The sequence below is a fragment of the Chelon labrosus genome, assembly GCF_963514085.1.
Source record: "Chelon labrosus genome assembly, chromosome: 10".
Classification (NCBI taxonomy): domain Eukaryota; kingdom Metazoa; phylum Chordata; class Actinopteri; order Mugiliformes; family Mugilidae; genus Chelon; species Chelon labrosus.
In genome coordinates, this window is record NC_140360.1 from 14,850,795 (window position 1) to 14,868,713 (window position 17,919).

General features: G+C 38.7%; 1 protein-coding gene across 4 annotated transcripts; it reads left to right on the top strand.

Moving 5' to 3' along the window:
• The first annotated feature begins 1,062 nt into the window (after positions 1 to 1,062).
• Positions 1,063 to 17,314, top strand: LOC311493884 (deoxynucleoside triphosphate triphosphohydrolase SAMHD1-like). Of its 4 annotated transcripts, XM_084552689.1 has the most exons (14): positions 1,063 to 1,927; positions 3,022 to 3,059; positions 3,469 to 3,629; positions 3,792 to 3,907; positions 5,384 to 5,502; positions 5,913 to 6,068; positions 6,156 to 6,256; positions 6,420 to 6,555; positions 6,644 to 6,735; positions 6,890 to 7,002; positions 13,094 to 13,224; positions 15,054 to 15,086; positions 15,177 to 15,257; positions 15,400 to 17,314. In XM_084552689.1, exons 2-14 carry the CDS (start codon positions 3,030 to 3,032, stop codon positions 15,508 to 15,510), a joined length of 1,380 nt encoding a protein of 459 aa, XP_084408815.1. In that variant the 5' UTR covers positions 1,063 to 1,927; positions 3,022 to 3,029; the 3' UTR covers positions 15,511 to 17,314. The 4 variants fall into 4 exon arrangements, with proteins under 4 accessions (XP_084408815.1, XP_084408816.1, XP_084408814.1 ...); XM_084552690.1 differs by lacking the exon at positions 1,063 to 1,927 and having other exon boundaries at positions 2,817 to 3,059; XM_084552688.1 differs by lacking the exon at positions 1,063 to 1,927 and having other exon boundaries at positions 2,817 to 3,629.
• Positions 17,315 to 17,919: the final 605 nt, after the last annotated feature.

The following is a 17,919-nucleotide window of genomic DNA, read 5'->3' on the forward strand; positions in this document are numbered from 1 at the left end:
TGGTATTTGTTTTCATGCATTTGTTTTGTTAGTCAAATGTGACCAGTTTTCTTGCAAACCGCTAATTAGCATATGACGCTAGCCTTCGGGGCACACCTACACATAAAAAAAAATCGCTATTTCTATACCACTAACAAGGCTCACAATATCACCACACTTACATGGTAGCATAACTAGGGTCTCTACATGTAAACCGAAGCATTGAGAACTTTGCAAGTATACAGGCAATTTATTAAAAAAAGAACACAGTACCGTTCATGTCTGGCTCGCATATCCAGGCGGGCGCCATCTTGGGGAAACTGAACTCTCTTCGTTCAGTGCTTCTCTATGCTCTCAGTGCTTTCTTCCGGCAACAGACAGTTCAGTTTCCCCAAGATGGCGCCCGCCTGGATATGCGAGCCAGACATGAACGGTACTGTGTTCCTTTTTTAATACACTGCCTGTATACTTGCAAAGTTCTCAATGCTTCGGTTTACATGTAGAGACCCTAGTTATGCTACCATGTAAGTGTGGTGATATTGTGAGCCTTGTTAGTGGTATAGAAATAGCGATTTCTTTTTATGTGTAGGTGTGCCCCGAAGGCTAGCGTTATACGCTAATTAGTGGTTTGCAAGAAAACTGGTCACATTTGACTAACAAAACAAATGCATGAAAATAAATACCAGAGAACGGTCGAACTCGGTACACATGTGTTATTAACCCCAGGTTCATTTTGCGCCGGAGTTCCCCTTTAATAATAATTCGGTAATGACCGAAAGAATGAGATTGCGGATACAAGCGGCCAAAATGAGTTTCCCTTGCAGGGTGCCCGGGCTCAGCCTTAGCGATAGGGTAAGGAGCTCGGACACATGGGGGGAGCTCAAAGTAGAACCTCTGCTCCTCCACCTTGAGAGAAGTCAGTTGAAGTGGCTAGGGCATCCTGTAAGGATGCCTCCCGGACACCTCCCGGGAGAGGTATTTCAGGCATGTCCCACCAGAAGGAGGCCCCAGGGCTGACCCAGGACACGATGGAGGGATTATATCTCTTGTCTGATTTGGAAACGTCTGGGGATCCCTCTGGAGAAGCTGGTGGAAGTGGCTTGGGAGAGAGGTGTTTGGACTTCCCTGCTGAGGCTGCTGCTATATTTCGTTGGCATCGAGAAGACGACAATGACAAAATATATTTCAGAACAATGGGATGCCTTTATTGTCCTTGCATACAGTACAATGAGAGACCATAGATATATCTGAATGTAACCCGGTTAAAAACATGAGGTAATAAGAGATGCTCAGAATCTGTAGAATCAGTTAGTATTCAAAGCATATAAAAAGTGAGATAAAAAAAAGGTTGAAATTAATTTTAAAAGTTATGATAGAAGGTTAAAAGGAGTTTTAAAAAGTATTAGTTGTTTATTGTTTAATTTCAAGGACAATGTATTTCTGGAAACTGTCTCGACCAGCATTTATGGGGTTAATATCGATCGGCAGGAGCGTCAGGTCTCAGGCGATTCAGCACGGACAAGGAAAGTGAAACACAGTCTACGGAGAGTGAGCGTGATACAGAGATTTTCTGTGTTAGTTTGTTGGTTAGAAGTGCACAAAACAGTGTGTAACTTGTAGCTTGTGGTTGTTTCCACGACAAACAGTGAGAAGAGTGACAAGCTGCATATTGAGAAACGGGAGGAATTTATACACGTTCGGACTGTTTACATTTTGTGCTACCGGTAATGCTAGCGCTATAGCCACCTTGATGTATTGCTTGAATCAATTCATAGTGAACAGACATTTTCTATATAAAAGTTTGACTCCTTCAGTTGAACCGTTTCGACCGGAAGACAGAGAAGATCTAATGCTTCATTTGTGGGAGAGTTTTGTTCACATACATGTCGATGCAGAGGAAGCAGCAGAAGAATTGTAAACAGTCTACTGTTTTTTCTACTTTGTCAAGGTTAGAAATGAGGAAGACATGTACTATTATGTATGAATTATGTGAAATGTTTTCAGAATGATGGCAGTGACCAATCTCATATTTGTGGTCAAGGTTTAAAAGGCTGATATTAAAACCCCAGGTTATCTGTCAGTGTGGTCTGTCCTGATTGGCTGTATTAAACTGTAGGATATAATATTATTCATCAGACTATCTTGAAATATCTTCAGCACTTGTCAGGTCTACATGAATGAGAGGCGAATTTGACATCTGACATGTTTGTGGACATACCTGCAAAAAGAAGGACTTAAAAGATTTATCTAGAGGTGACTTTTCTGGGTTGGTATTTGTAATTAATGTTTAAATAATGACATTTCCAGCTAATATAAAGACTACTTGTCTTGTCTACAAATACATTACTATTAACTGAGTACTCTTAAGAAAAAAAAACAATACATGCTAGCAGTCTTCAAGATGCCAATCTTACTTATCTGAGATCATGTCACTCCTTTAACCTAGCTGCAACATCTATAAAACTATATAAAGAAACATATCTATCTTTATATAGTTTTATAGATGACAAATCATCTGCATTTTCTAGAGACACAAAACAAATGAGCAGTCTTGAAGAGCTTGTAGACATTACTATATGCCTTCCTTTGGTTTTATGCTTGGACTCTTTGGGTCTCATACAAGAAGATATTATCTCCTAAAAGTTTTGTTCACATACATGTTGCTGCAGAGGAAGCAGCAGAAGAAGATTTATCCAGAGGAAGCATTTTATGGTTTGGTATTTGTATTTAATAATTAAATAATGAAAGTTTCAGCTAATATAAAGCCTACTCGTTTTAGTAAAAATACAAATACATTTCTATTTACAGAGTACTCTTAAGAAAAAAAAAAACTTGCTAACAGTCTTCAAGATGCCAATCTTGCTTATCTGGGTTCAATGTGCATAGGGTGAGTCACTCCTAAAACATAGCAACAATATCTATAAAACTATATAAAGAAACAAACGTGTACAAAGTCAAACCTTCTCAAACAGTATCATTACTGCAGTGTAACAACAACAACCTGAAAGTCTTTCTCTTGTGCTTCTTGTTTGTTTTATCTAGGGATTATAATGGCAACAACAGCAGCTGGACCAGACAAGGTAATACGAGGCCATCGTCAGTAAATGAACCACGAAATTAAAGTTGTGCATGTTTATTTTCTGTTGTTGAGTCCATTCTCGGTCTACAACAAATGTGATAACGAGACTGGGAAAAATAATGACTCAGACAGTACAGTACTGTCCAGTACTGATAGATAGATTAGATTAGATTATACTTTATTTATCCCACAACGGGGAAATTCAACCGTTACAGCAGCAGAAAGTGTAATATACACCACGGAATTTAAAAAATAGAAAGGCAGAAACACAATAACAAGGAAAAAAAAAAAAACAATCAACAAAGGAATAAGACACAAATATACAAACAGTACTGTTGTGAGAAATGGCTGACAGCTGTGTGAGAACTGCACTGTGTGTCTTATTGTATTATTTTATTTCCATTCACCAGGTGTTTAGTGATCCCATCCATGGCCATGTGGAGTTACACCCTCTTCTTGTCAAAATTATTGACCTACCTCAGTTCCAGAGACTAAGAAACATCAAACAGCTTGGTGGGGGCTATTTTGTTTACCCTGGAGCATCCCACAACCGCTTTGAACACTCCATCGGGTACGTCCTCATGGAGTCACACCAGCACACTGTCCAAATTAAAGGAAAGACTGGTGTGTGACAAAGCAATAAAGGACAATAAAACTAAAGTAAACAAACTGTTTAAATAAGTAGAGGTATAATCATGTTTATAATGTGTGTGTGCACTATTTGGTGACACAGGGTGGCATACTTAGCAGGAGAGCTTGCAAAAGCTCTGAAATCCAGGCAGCCAGAACTCAAGATAGATGAGAGAGACATCCTTTGTGTCCAGATTGCAGGTCTTTGTCATGACCTGGGTAAGTGATACACATCTCTCTACTTCTACATGAATTTGATTTTAAAGCGTTATTGTTGGGTGTGATTAAATGTGAAACATATAGTGAAGCTATTCACAGATTGGGAAACAACATGATTTCATGGCCAATGATGTAGCAGACAATAACAAATAAAGTCTAATGTGTAATGTTTGTTTCTCTTTCTAATGAAGGAAGGTAAGAAATTATCCCTCAGATGTTGTAATTTCAGTGTTAAATTTACAATCATGGGGTATTATATTTCACAGTTCATTGAGATTTTGGATGCTTATTAATCACAGTCTCTTCAAATCATTCATAAAATGTATAGTCTTTTTGTTTTTTCTCAAAGTTTAGTTGAAACCTTTGTTACATTTGAATGGAAACTATTTAATTCCACTTTTTCTTTAGATTTCTGAGCATGGCATATCCATGTGACTTCTGTTGTTTCTTTTGCACTGACATAAAACGCATCGAAATGAAAATTCTTGGCCAAAACTGAGGCCGAAAACCGAAAAGAAATTATTATGACAATTATTAGTGCCATTGCATTTATAGCTATGACTGTGTATTAACCTCACTAAAATCAAGGCATTGCACTTGCATAAATTAATATTAATGTTTCAAAGAATAAATTAATTACAAAATTCTGAAAATATTTATTTAGCACATTCCAACAATGCACAATATAAAATAAAATAAAATTCAAAATAAAATGTTTAACTTGACTCCACTCATGTGTACATTAAATAATAATGGAGCAGAAGCTTTTGCAGCTGGAAATCAGCATCGATCCACTGTGCGGTTAGACTGAGCATATTTGTTTTTATTTTTATTAACAAAAATTGGTGCACTGCACCTTTAGAAAAATAGCGCTGTCCCTTTAAGAAAGTCTTAATTGAAGTTGTGCATGGCTGTGGATGTGTGCCGCTGAATGGGCATTTCGCAACAAAAAGTGAAAAAAAAACAAAAAGATGAACGTTTCTTGCTGTTTGTTTTGGAGGTGCAGCAGATAAATGATTAGACTAACATCTAAAACATTTTTTTCCCCAATGTCACGCGATCTACCCGCACTGCCTTCGCGATCTACCGGTCTATCGCGATTGACGAATTGGGCACCGGCACCACCACTGGGAAACTTCCTTGCTTGGATGTTTGTATTTCAGGTAATAAATTAATGGAGAAGTTCTTTGCAGATCCACCCCTCTTGAAATTTCACCATTACACGTTTTGCAAATTGCTATCAGTGGGTCTTTATATAATATTTATATAATGCTTTATATATTGAAATATGTCCACACAGGAGACATGCCCGTCACAACTTCCTGTTTCGACCGTGTTGTTTCAGTGATAGAAGTCTTTCGGCTGAAAACCGAAAGTGCACTTTTGGGCCATTTTCAACCGAAAATTTTTGGTGGCCAAATATTTTGTGCATCCCTGGTATTCATTCATTTTTTTATTTTTTTTCTCCATATCTAGGACACGGGCCCTTTTCTCACCTCTTTGATGGTCTGTTCATTCCTGAAGCATTGCAGATGGAGAAGGAGAAGGAGGAGAAGGAGAAGAAAAGAAAAAGAAAAGAAGAAAGGAAATGGAAGGTTACTATTTCTGTTGTATTTGATGTTTGACTTAATAGCACAGAACAAAACTGCATCACAATACCAGTGTGTGATTGTGTGTGTGTGTTTTTGATGAAATCTTGGATGTTATCCTGACATTGTTAATTATTGCTCTAATGAAGTAATATCAATTCAACACAAAACCTTTCTGAATTCAGAATTTAAACTTGAAAAAGCATTATAGTTAAAATTAACAGAACAAATTTTAAAGAGAAATGGGGCTGTCCAAAAAGAAGCTTGTACATGTTGCACATGAACTAACGTCATGTGCAACTTTTGATGTATTTGTAAAATAACAGAGGTCAAGAGGTTAGAGATCTTCTACTTGAGCAGTGAGCCACTGTGATTTTGTTATTATACCTGACCATTAAACTTCTCATACCTTGTAGCATGAGGATGCTTCTATTGAAATGTTTGATCATCTGATGGACTCTAATGGTCTGTGGGAAGAGTGGGAGAGAAAGAAATTGGTCCGTCCACATGACAAAGTCTTCATCAAGGAGATGATTAATGGACCTCTGAACACTGATGCAGTGGAGGGCGAGGTACTGTCACTACTAATATTGTGAAATCAGTCAGTATCATCTTTACTGTCAGTGTCTAACGCCACTATTCTGCTGTTGCCTCCACAGTGGCCGTATAAAGGTCGTGGAGAGAACAAATCCTTCCTCTATGAAATTGTGTCAAACAAGAGAAACGGCATTGATGTGGACAAGTTTGACTACTTTGCCAGGTGGAGATGCTTTAGAACAATTCACTTTGTGGTGTATAGTGAGGAGCTACTGTGTATTGCTTCCCATAAATAATAACAATACTGTCCTGACTAGTTTTAATTACTGCTGCATTCTAACATCATACATATAGTATATTTCTACTCATGTATCTTCTCACCTCAGGGACTGCCACCACCTGGGCATCCAGAACGACTTTGACCATTGGCGTTTCATTAAGTTTGCCAGGGTGTGTGATGTGCAAATTTCCCCCAGAGACAAGGAGAAGAAAATCGTGAAACAAATCTGCTCCAGAGACAAGGTGTCTACACCTGATTTTTATCTTCTTTGAAACAACAATTAATTAACCTGATTATCTGTGACTAAACTATACTCAATACTCTCAACAGGAGGTGGACAATCTGTATAACATGTTCCATACAAGGAACTACCTCCACAGAAGAGCCTATCAGCACAGAGTAAAAGTGAATATAGAGATTATGTGAGTACCAACCCCTCCCATGCTGGTACTCTACAGCTATTATCATGGTCTACTACCTGCTGTAGCTTATTTAATTTGCTTCATGATTCTCTCTATTCTATCGGATGCAGCAAAATGTTCCATAAAGTTATTATTTGTTGGGTCTGTTCATCAGGATCAAAGATGCCTTCATAAAAGCAGATGATCACATCCAGATTCAAGGTTCAGATAAGAAGTACAAACTTTCTGAAGCCAAGAAAGACATGGAGGCCTACAGCAAGCTGACAGGTCAGTGGATGCCATCTCTTGCATGTTTAAAATACACTACATGATTTAAAAACATCCTTTCTGTCTTCAATGTTATATCCCATACTATGTTTGCTTTGTTCACATGGATACATACATACTAATAGAGATTTATTTATATTTCACAATTTTCTGAATTATTTTAAGCATTATCAGTGCTAGATGACTCAGTTATTAATCACCCAGAGATCCACTACTGAGGTGCTGAAGTTGACGTCACAGTCTATAACATCTAAATGTCGGCATGAGCACCACAACAACTATCAGACATTTCAACATGAATCCATTTGACTCCTGAGCTTTGAATAGTTCTTATTGTTTTTTTTTTTTGTTTTTTTTACACTGTATGTTACCACTTTTAACAAATTTGGCTGGGTTTGTTGGACTCCTTAAATCCAGTAAAGAGCAGGACAAAGTCTCAAACATCAGGGGCAATCAGAGGAATAGACTTTTAGGGGGTCTCAGCCCCCGATCAGAATGTCACACATACAGTGCCTTGCAATTAAGACAGTAATACCACAATAATACATAATAAATTATGTTTAGCTGCTTGGAAAGTAGTCACACATTACAGTGTTACTTTGAATGATCACAGATTTCAGTACACCTGTTTTAGAAGAAAAGAGAAGAATTTCCCCCAGTACTGTAAGTTAAAGACCAATTCGCAGCAACACAGATTTGGGGAGAAAGTGCACAACATTTATTCAATCACTTAACAACACGGGCACAGTCCACCAAATTATCAGGAGATTAAAATAGAATTAATCATTCATTAGACATTGTTGTTTCTCTCCTTTTGCTATCTACATCCTGCTTTCTCTCCTTCTCTTCCACTCTATACTGATCTCTTACTTTGTATGCTGCCATCCAGAAGGCAAACATAACAACCAAAAAGAATTTAATTCACAATAAAATGTATCAATTGTTCCAAATCAATTTATAACAACCATTACTGGCTTATGCTTATCCATGAGATAAGAAACCTTTTGAGCTTGCCATCTCTCATAATATTGGGCTGCAGCTAGTCACCGACAAAACAGGGCATGACAAGATTAACTTTGACTTTTCTCACCGCCAATCCAATATGACTGTTTTTGTTTCGCTAGAAACACAAGTGTATTCATGTATGGATACAATGTACAATACAATGTACGGAGTCAGTCATTGTTGTTGTCATGCAGAAGTTCGAGTAAAGTAATTTGTCGTCTTAGTTTTTGAACTAACAATGGTAGCAGAGGATGGTAGCTGGTAATTATAAAGTTCCGCCAGCGTTTGATGAGAAGAAATCTTACGAAAGCTGGACAAATTAGGTCTGGATCTGGAGATTGGTTACTGACTGGGATAAGAAAAAGCAGGTCTTGGTGGTTGCCTTGTCACTAATGGGAAGAGCGAGGGACAGCGCGCTGGAAATCGCCGCAGTGGATTTAAACAAAGATGATAGAATGACTACACTTCTGATGAAATTGGGCTCAGTGTTTTTGAAAGAGGAAAAGGACCGCCAATACGAGGCATACACAGAGTTTGACCGGATAACGAAAGACAATGGCGTTTCGATGGTAGATTACATTGTCGAGTTTGAGCAGAGGTACAACAGAATTCGCCAGTTCAAAATGGAGCTTCCAGACGTGGTGTTAGCATTCAAGCTGCTAGACACTGCGGGACTTAATGTTAAAGACAGTTGGCGTTTGCAGCTTGTCCAAGCCTCACGTTTGACAACATGAAGGCCGCCTTGAAGAGGATATTTGGCGATACTACGCCAAAGGGGCGCCGATGCACTGCAGGTGAGTGGAGATGCTACTGACGCTGCCTACTGCACAAAGTTTACCGGCAGGAAAGAAAATAGGTCAAATCTGCAACATCAAACAGCTGGTCAAGGTACCAATCCGCTTGACAGATACTTTAGGAGAACGAGATGTGCAGTCTGCCTAAGCATATATCACTGGGCAAAGGACTGCCCCCACAAAAATGAACATGCTAAACTAACAGAAGATGAAAGACAAACAGAGCTTGAGGAATGCAACATTACTTTTTTCATGGTGAAGTCTTTGGGATCTGCTGTGATTGACACAGCTTGCACCAGAACAGTGTGTGGCGAAAAATGGCTTGATCGTTATGTCAGTCAACTAACACAGAATCAGAGTCAGAATCAGAAAAGACTTTATTGCCAAGCATGTTTGTACATACAAGGAATTTGCTTTGGTGTTGTTACGCATAAAATAAAATAAAATAAGATAAATTAAAATATAGAAACTATAGAACTATAGAAGAATGATTTACTGAAAATGAAGGACATAAAAAGTGCAAGACCATTCAAGTTTGGCGATGGGAGAATTGTCCATTCCACAAAGAAAGTGAAAATCCCAGCTGTGATAGCACAGAATAAATGTCAAATTGAGACAGAAGTTGTCCCAGCCAATATCCCTTTGCTTTTAAGCAAAACTTCACGGAAAAGAGCAGGTGCAGTTTTGGACATTGAGAATGACAAAGCCATACTCCAGATGGAGGTGACGTCCAAAATGAAGATGGCAACCTCATTGTGACAGAGTATGAAAAAACAGGAAAAACTGAAAAATTCTATTGAAACATCAGAAGCAGTTTGGACATGCCTCAGTTGACAGACTGCAAAAACTACTGACCTGCTCAGGTAATGCTGATGAGTTCACCAAAATCCTGAAGGATATTGTAAAGAACTGTGAGACATGCATCCGATACAGTAAGCCAAAGCAAAAGCCAGCAGTAGGTTTACCCATGGCCTCAACCTACAATGAAACTGTAGCTATGGACTTACATGAACCGGAGCCAGGAGTGTGGTATCCTTGACCACTTCAAATGATTCAGTGCAGGAAGCATTATTACCACCAATAAACCCAAGGAGATAGTGAAGCACTTCATTCACTGCTGGATAAGTGTTCATGGTCCAATGTGCATGGCTACAGTAGAGATGTTATGCTCGAACCAGACGAAAATCGCGTGACTCCCCAAATGAAGCTTGATTACGTCACACTGATATCAGCCGTCATCAGCGATGTGTCACTCCAGTTTTGAATACAGGGCGGGATTGTCAAACTCACAATGCTTATAAATGGGTACAATTCCTCAGATGGTTGTGGGTTTTTGAGAGGAGCAGAATTTTACATATGTTACGTAGTTTCATTGATTTAGAACGAGGGGGAGTGAAGTTTAAGGTAAGACTAGTATAACATTAGATTAACTTGCTTACTCACATTGGCACATAGGCATTCACACACTATACACTGATTTACATACCTATATACATACATATAAGCGGAACAGACTAAAGCCTAACTCAGCTGAAATTATCTTGTTTTTAAATAAAAATCTCTGAACCACCCAAATCCACTTACCAGTTTCACAGGCATTTTGTACAACTACTGTCATCACCTTCCCTAGATGCACAAGCATTTCACTTATTTTGTACATATATTTTTGTACTTCTATCAATCTTGAAAAAGCATATATCTAAAACATACAGTATTATATGATGGCAAGCTCGTACAAGTATATTATTTTCTATAAAAGAAAAAAAACAAGCATTTCAAGATGCATATACTGTAGATCCTTTATTGTTAAGCAAACACGACTTTCTGTTTCACAACCCTTTGTTTCATGGGAATGCTATGTATAATTTTAACCAGCAGATGTCGCCACATTTAATTGTATCAAATGCTTCGAAACACCTAAAACACACTGGCAGAATCCTCAGCTGGGAAGGAAAGGCCACTGCAACATACAAAAACTTGTACAATTTACAGTACACAGAGCCTAAGGAAACTGCTGGCACAACTGCATCAGTGGACTTCGGACAAGTAGACAATCTTCAACTGGGTCCATCTGAGCATGCTAAGTTATGTCCAAAAAATATTCACGAAGTAGTCTCTGTCCTTACTTCAGTTATGGTTCCTGTAGATGAGTGGCTTTATAAATCTTGGCTGCCACTAAACACAACTAAAACTGTTTGTATGATGTTCACAAAGCAACCATTGGACATCAAACATACAGGTGTATAAATTGTTTCCGAATTCAAGTACCTTGGTGTGACTCTTGATTCCACATTATGTTTCAAGAGTCACATTAAAAGAATATAGTGAAATTCAATTTGAAAAATTTTAAACAAATACGACCTTTTTGCTGCTAGAATGTTTTTACACTCAACAATCCTGTCAGACATTGAATATTGTATTACATGTTGGTCACCTTCAGGTGTAAATACATGCAAAATCATTGAATCACTCACACATAAAAAATCTTTAAAGATCTTTGATAGAAAACCAATGTCATTTCACATTTGTAACATCTGTTTGTAACAAAAAGCACAACATACTGAGCCTTGAGAATTTTAAAAATCTTAAATTTGCTTGTTTGATGTACAAGGTGTTACATGGACTTGCCCCACCTCCCATGTTTGACTTTCTTAACCCTTGTGCTACCCTCTTGCATAATCTCTATCTGTCTGTCCATTCACTTGGGGTCCCAGAGACCCCAAAGGTAGCACGAGGGTTAAAAAAAGGGCTCACAGCGGTCTCAGGACCAGGGCGTCCTCTAGAGGAGACTGTGAGGTCCCACAAAGAAAAACAGCCTTTGGACAAAATGTTCTTACTGTAAAGGCCAGTAAGATCTGGAACAGTCTTCCACTCTCCATAAGGGAGTGTCCCACATTACAAACCTTCAAAACTCAATTCAACCAGTGGTTGAAAGCAAACCAGTCTTGTAACCATTGACTTATTTTCTTAGTAATGTCCTGTCTTGTGGCGTGCTCTTTTGTGATCTATTGTCGGTGTCTTATCATGTTTTTGTGTTACCTGCCTGGGGACTGCGGATGCAAATTAGCATTGTTGCTAAAATCCGGCATATTTACGTCTATTGCTGTCTGAATAGATCAGTTCATTAATGTGCACTGTCCCTGTGTGAATGATGATGCCTTCATGCATGCCAAACATGGTGAACTCAGCAACTGGAAACAGAACAATGTGTTTTAAGAGGTGAAAGATGAAAGTCAGAAATGCATCTCTACAAGGTGGGTGTGCACACTCAAGGAGACACCAGGTGGTGTTGTACCTAAAGCCAGACTAGTTGCAAGAGGTTTTGAGGAAATGAACAGAGGAGCTCCCAAAAGACTCACCGACACTAGTCACCGAATATGATATGCTCAAGTCAAGGATTGGCCAAATATTGTGGGTGGCGAGGCAGAGCAGATCCAACATAATGTGTGACATATCTATCCTGGCGTCCAGTACAAAGCACTCCAATGTTCAGACCCTGCACTGTGCAAATAAACTGATGAGAGAACTGAAGTCGGAGGAAGTGACTTTGAGGTTTCAGACAGCTCCCTAAAGCTGGTGGTGTTCAGTGATTCATCCATGGGAAATCTTCAAATGGAGGCACTCAAGGTGGGCTGCTTGGAGAGGTTGGAAGATTCTCGCCTATAAGCTGGCAGTCGAAGAGGATCAGGAGAGTTGTTCGAAGCACTTTAGCTGGAGAGACTTTGGCACTTGGAACGGCATTGACAGTGCAGTCTTCTTAGCTACACTATACTCAGAGCTCACCAGGCTGGAGCCAGTCGTTCTTGTTGTCGTGCAGAAGTTCGAGTAAAGTCATGAAAATGTACAGTTGTCGTTGTAGTTATTGAACACTAGCTTCCATCAGCTAATGTTTTTGACACAATTTAGAGAACTAATATGTAAATATGAGAATGTAAATGCACTGTATGTCCTGACACCAAGAACATGACATTCTACTGGTTTATGTTTGAAGTTGTCAAGATTATTATTATTATTATTATTACTACTACTACTATTTTTTATTCTTAATAATCATTTAGTAGTGCAAAGACTAAATTTAGGGGTGCTTGAGGCCTACAGAGTCACCAATGATAAGTGGTATACTGTAAATAGCCTTGATTGGAAAAAACTATGTTTGGCGGAGAGTGTTAAAAATGGTAAATGAGGAGTAGGAGCAACTGCTGTTTCAAATGCTTCCATTGTAAAATAGATTGTAAGAAGTTGTGGTAAGTGATTCAGTTTGAACTCCCGCTTCATTTCTGTTTGCTCTGCAGATCACTTGTTCGAAGACATACTCTACTCTGACTCAAAAGATCAAAAAGAGGCAGAAGATCTGAGGGAGGCAAGAGAGATTCTTAAGAGGATCGTCTCTCGAAAACTGTACAAGTTTGTGGGTGAAGCCAAGGTGTGTAGAGAGGAGTTCATGTTCATTTTAACACGCTTGACTTGTGTATGATGTCGGTAAAACATTTTAAAATTGTAGGGTCTAATGTACAGCTGTCTCACTGGTAACATGCAGTTATTTGTATGAGAACACAAGCAGTGGCGGTTCTAAGGGGGGTCCAACAGGGGCCAGTGCCCCCGTAACACTGAGTCTGGACCCCCCTGTGGCCCCCCCTCAGAACGAAGATTATATAGTAATTATTAAAATTGTGATATTGCGCCGATGCAAAAAGAGGAACTAATGCGCGTGGCTCAACATTCTAGTCGGATCATTTAGTGCGTTACACCACCGAAAACGGCGGTCAGTTTCGATACCATCAACCCGACAAGAGGCAGTGAAACGATTACAATATTGTGTTGTTATAAGGTAAGACTTCTGGTCAAGAAATGTTTTTGGCTAACTTTATGAATTATAATAGCAGCCTTCCAGACCAGGTGTTAATGTCAACTTGACTTGATTGCATGCTTCTAGCTAACATTAGTTAAACCTTACCACAACAAAAAAACAAGCTCGCAACAGTAGCCTAATGTAATAAATGTTATTTATATACTGGGCTGCTGAAGTGTTGTGTATAGGGTTACCAACTCCCTCAAAAATAAATAAGGGACACTTCATTGGCAGGGCCGGCCGACCCTAATACCTTCACCCTTCCCGGCGTGGTGGATTGTTTCAGACCTTATTTGTGTGTGTGAAAAGATTTTTTTTTTTTTTTAACTATTTGACTCAAACCTGAATTGAATTAATCATGAAAAACAAATTATTATTCAACAGTTTATAAAATAACAAAATAACAGAATAAAATGAATATTTCTTAAACATAAACCTGTCCTGCTTAACTTAAAACTGTATAAATTAATATAAAACAATAGAAAGCAGAACATTCTTCTTGTAATAGTGCAATAAGAAAAGTGCAAACAGAAAGTGTGAGGAAAAGTTGTTTCTTCTTCGCAAGCGACAGTACCGAGCGGTATTCCCGCTGTCAGCTCATTATAATAAGTTTACCGTAAATGTTCACATAAAGTGCCCTGTTATTTATTACTTCCACTGACATTTTACTCACTATTTGTGATTCTCACGGTAATACGGGACAAAGTGCGTCCTGTTTCAGCTCGATACGGGATGCGTGCTTTTGTTTCTAAATACAAAACAATTACGTTTTTCAAGGGACGGTTGGCAACCCCAGTTGTGTATTCCTCTCCATTGCTTTTTGTCTATAGTTCTTTATGTATATATCATTGATAATTGCATATATATTTTTAGCCCCGGGTTGAATGTGCCCCTCTGACAAAACCCCTGGCCCCAGCCAGGCCCCCTCAGTGAAACTGGTCTAGAACTGCCACTGAACACAAGTGTTTTCTAATAGTTTTCACAGATATCTCTGTACCCAGTGAAGGGATGTAAAAATCACAATGGAAAGACAGCCAGCTTAATAGATTATTATGTTATACTATTCAGAGACAACTGTGGTGTATCAGTACAGCAGCTGGCTCCAGACACTCTGCTACGTGACAGCCCATTAAACAGCATCAATTAAACTCCTTGCTGCTTCCAGAGATGACCTCTTTTCAGAAATCAAAATTCATATCGTCCTGTCAGACAATATTTTCCTCAGCAGGTTAGAGAGGATCCATCTGTATGATTTCGCAGCTGGAAATAAATCCTGTATTAGTGTGAAAAGAGACAAAACAGACTAAAACAGGTTCTTTGACAGCTTAATGTGAATGCCCTCTTGCTAGTGAGTAACTCACTGTGTCTGCTCCCTCTCACTTTGCACACTTCCTGAACTCAAGAACATGGACAACCCAGGAAGCAAAATACAACGGGTAAGAAAACACAATTAAGAAGATTTAAAAACAAATAATAAAAATGTAAAGATAAATATAAAGACACATGGTCTCTCTCCGGTCTGTCAGGATACTATTGACAGTTTGAAACAGGAACTGACTCAGGTCCTTTCTGAGACTGAAAATCCACTTGACGACTTTGAAGTTGTTGTGAGTGTTTCATAAAATCACTTCACTACACTTTTCTTCAAATATTTGGTTTCGTTGATTGTAACATGTTTTCTTGCCTCCATTGGCCGATATTCATTTGTGAATATAAACACAAGTTTCTCTCTCACACATCTTCTTTTAGGTCGCTACTTTTGACTATGGGATGAAAGACAAGGACCCCCTTAAAGATACATATTTCTACGGAAAGGAGCAGTCTGACAGAGCATACCCAATCAGCTATTCCCAAGTTTGAACTACAGCAATGACAATGACAATTTAATCTTAGTGTTAATATTCTGTTTGTTTGTAATTCTTTGTAAGATGACTTTGGCTACATCTTCATTTGCAAACTTATGTTGCTGTTGTTCTTGTCAGGTGTCCAGCTTTCTGCCAGCGTGCTTTTCTGAGAACATCATTCGGGTTTACTGGAAGAATACCAATGAGGCAAATCTGGAAGCTGCCAAAGCAGTGTTTAGTGACTGGTGCAAGAGAAACGGATTTGAAGTACTGAGGTAAGATTTAGATCTAAGATGTGAACATAATATAGATACTCTTTGTTGTCAGGCCAAATGTTCTAATGAATAACAGTGATAAGCTTCAGTCCATTACAATCAATGTGATGGGAGGAGGAGCAGTCAGCAGGATTTTGTGGTGTAGAAACATCAAGGAATGATCAGAAAGTTTGTACATTTCTTTAAAAGATTACAACCTGTGCAGCAGTACTGAAAATCAACGTGGCACAAACTAGAAAAAAAATAATAAATAAAAACAAAAGCCTAGAGGAAAATACCTGCACACACCTGAACTAATACATAGTTGAACCACCTGCACATGGGGCGGCGTCTGTGCACAGTCCTCTTCAAAATATGACAAATCAAACAACATTAAACAATTAATGTCTTTTCAGCTAAATATAGGGTGAAATTATTTTCCACTGCTTGTAACTATTTTTGGAAACTGGATTTCAAAATCAAGTACAAGGCTTCATATAACAGTGTCTTTAAGCAGGTAGTTGCACCTTCAAATAGTTTATTTTTAATTTGTGTGTGTTTGTTTTTGGTTCTTTTGAATCACATCTCTCACTATACTTTTTAATTCAAAAGAATCTTGGACCATGAAGCTGGAGCTGGAGCTCAAAACTGAAATAGGAAAGAAACACTCTGACACTGGTATAGTGAGAGTGAACGTGATGAAAAATGTTAATGAGGACAGAAAACCTTCATCTACAAAAACTCTAATGTACTTGACACTGTTTTACCGCCTGAAAGAAATTAGAAGAGTATATACACATGAATTATTGGTTATTCAGACCTGTACTCAGGTTTTATGGACCCATTATATCTTTATTTTAGTGGGATCACCATTCTTTCTTTTTTAGACTCCCTCCCATTTGCAGCTTTTTATGACACATATACAATACATAACCTAATCACTGTTTTATAGCATGTGTGTAATTTTGTTGTTGACCATCAGACGTGGCTTCTTAAAATGTCATGTTTGTTATATTCAGGTATCAGTCACAGACTTGTTTCTATATTCTCAGGATTTTAAAAGAGTTGAATCAAATGTGTGACAGAGTCATTTAACGTGAATATTCAGGGCCCGTCCACACCGAAACGCAAAAACGCCGAAACGCATAAATTTTTCATCGTTTTGGCCTTTCGTCCACACGTATCCTGTAAACGCATTGCCCTAAAACGCACTTTTCTGAAAACGGGTCCCAGGGTGGAGAAATTCGAAAACGCAGCTCTTGCGTTTTCATGTGGACAGCGAATACGGGGAAAACGATGACGTCATCGCCACACTCCCGAGCAGCCTTCCACCTCCCGCGAGACGTCTCGTAACAACATCAACAACAATGGCGGACTACATGCTGGTTTTCATGCTGGAGACGATGTTGAGCCTATTAGGGTTACTAGGGCAAAATATCATGCTCCTGTGCCACCACGCTGAGCAAAAAAGGCGATTTGTAAACAGCGCTCAAGCTTTATGCGCATGCTCCGCATCTTCCTCTCCCTTTTTGGTGAATTTCTGAAACCGAAACAGCGCCACTGGAATAGGAAGTAGCGTTTTCGGTCGTGCTGAAACGGATCCTTGTGGACGCGGATATTTCTTGAAACGATGATCGAAAACGGAGAGGAAAAAGATCGTTTTCGTACGTGTGGACGGGCCCTTAGTTTGTGTTTGGGGTCTAATTAGTGTTTTTTGGTTTTAATAGTAATTATAATATTTAATGGGTAATTTTATGAAATATTCTTATTTTAGATGGATTTTGACTGAATGAAACATCATGGGAAGCTGAATGAAATAATGTATGTGATTATGACATAGTTTGTGTATTGTTGTGTTTGGATCACTGTGTGCATATTCACTGTAACTCTATAGCATAATGTTTGTCTAACTGGGAAACCTAAAAGCTTAATAGAGCCTTTGAATTGTACTCCTGTTTAGATGATCTGAGGTGTCTGGTTGATTTAGAATAAAACTCTACTTTTATCCCTCCATTTTAGTCATTTTCTCTTCCCCACATCAAAACATGTAAAGACAGACAGTGTAGTATGTGTGTGGTGAGTTTGGGCAACATATGTTAAGAGGCAACTTGTCGCCCTCTTTTGGTTTGGTTTTGTCTTTGTTTGGCTGTTTCTTTTTTTGCATCAGGTGT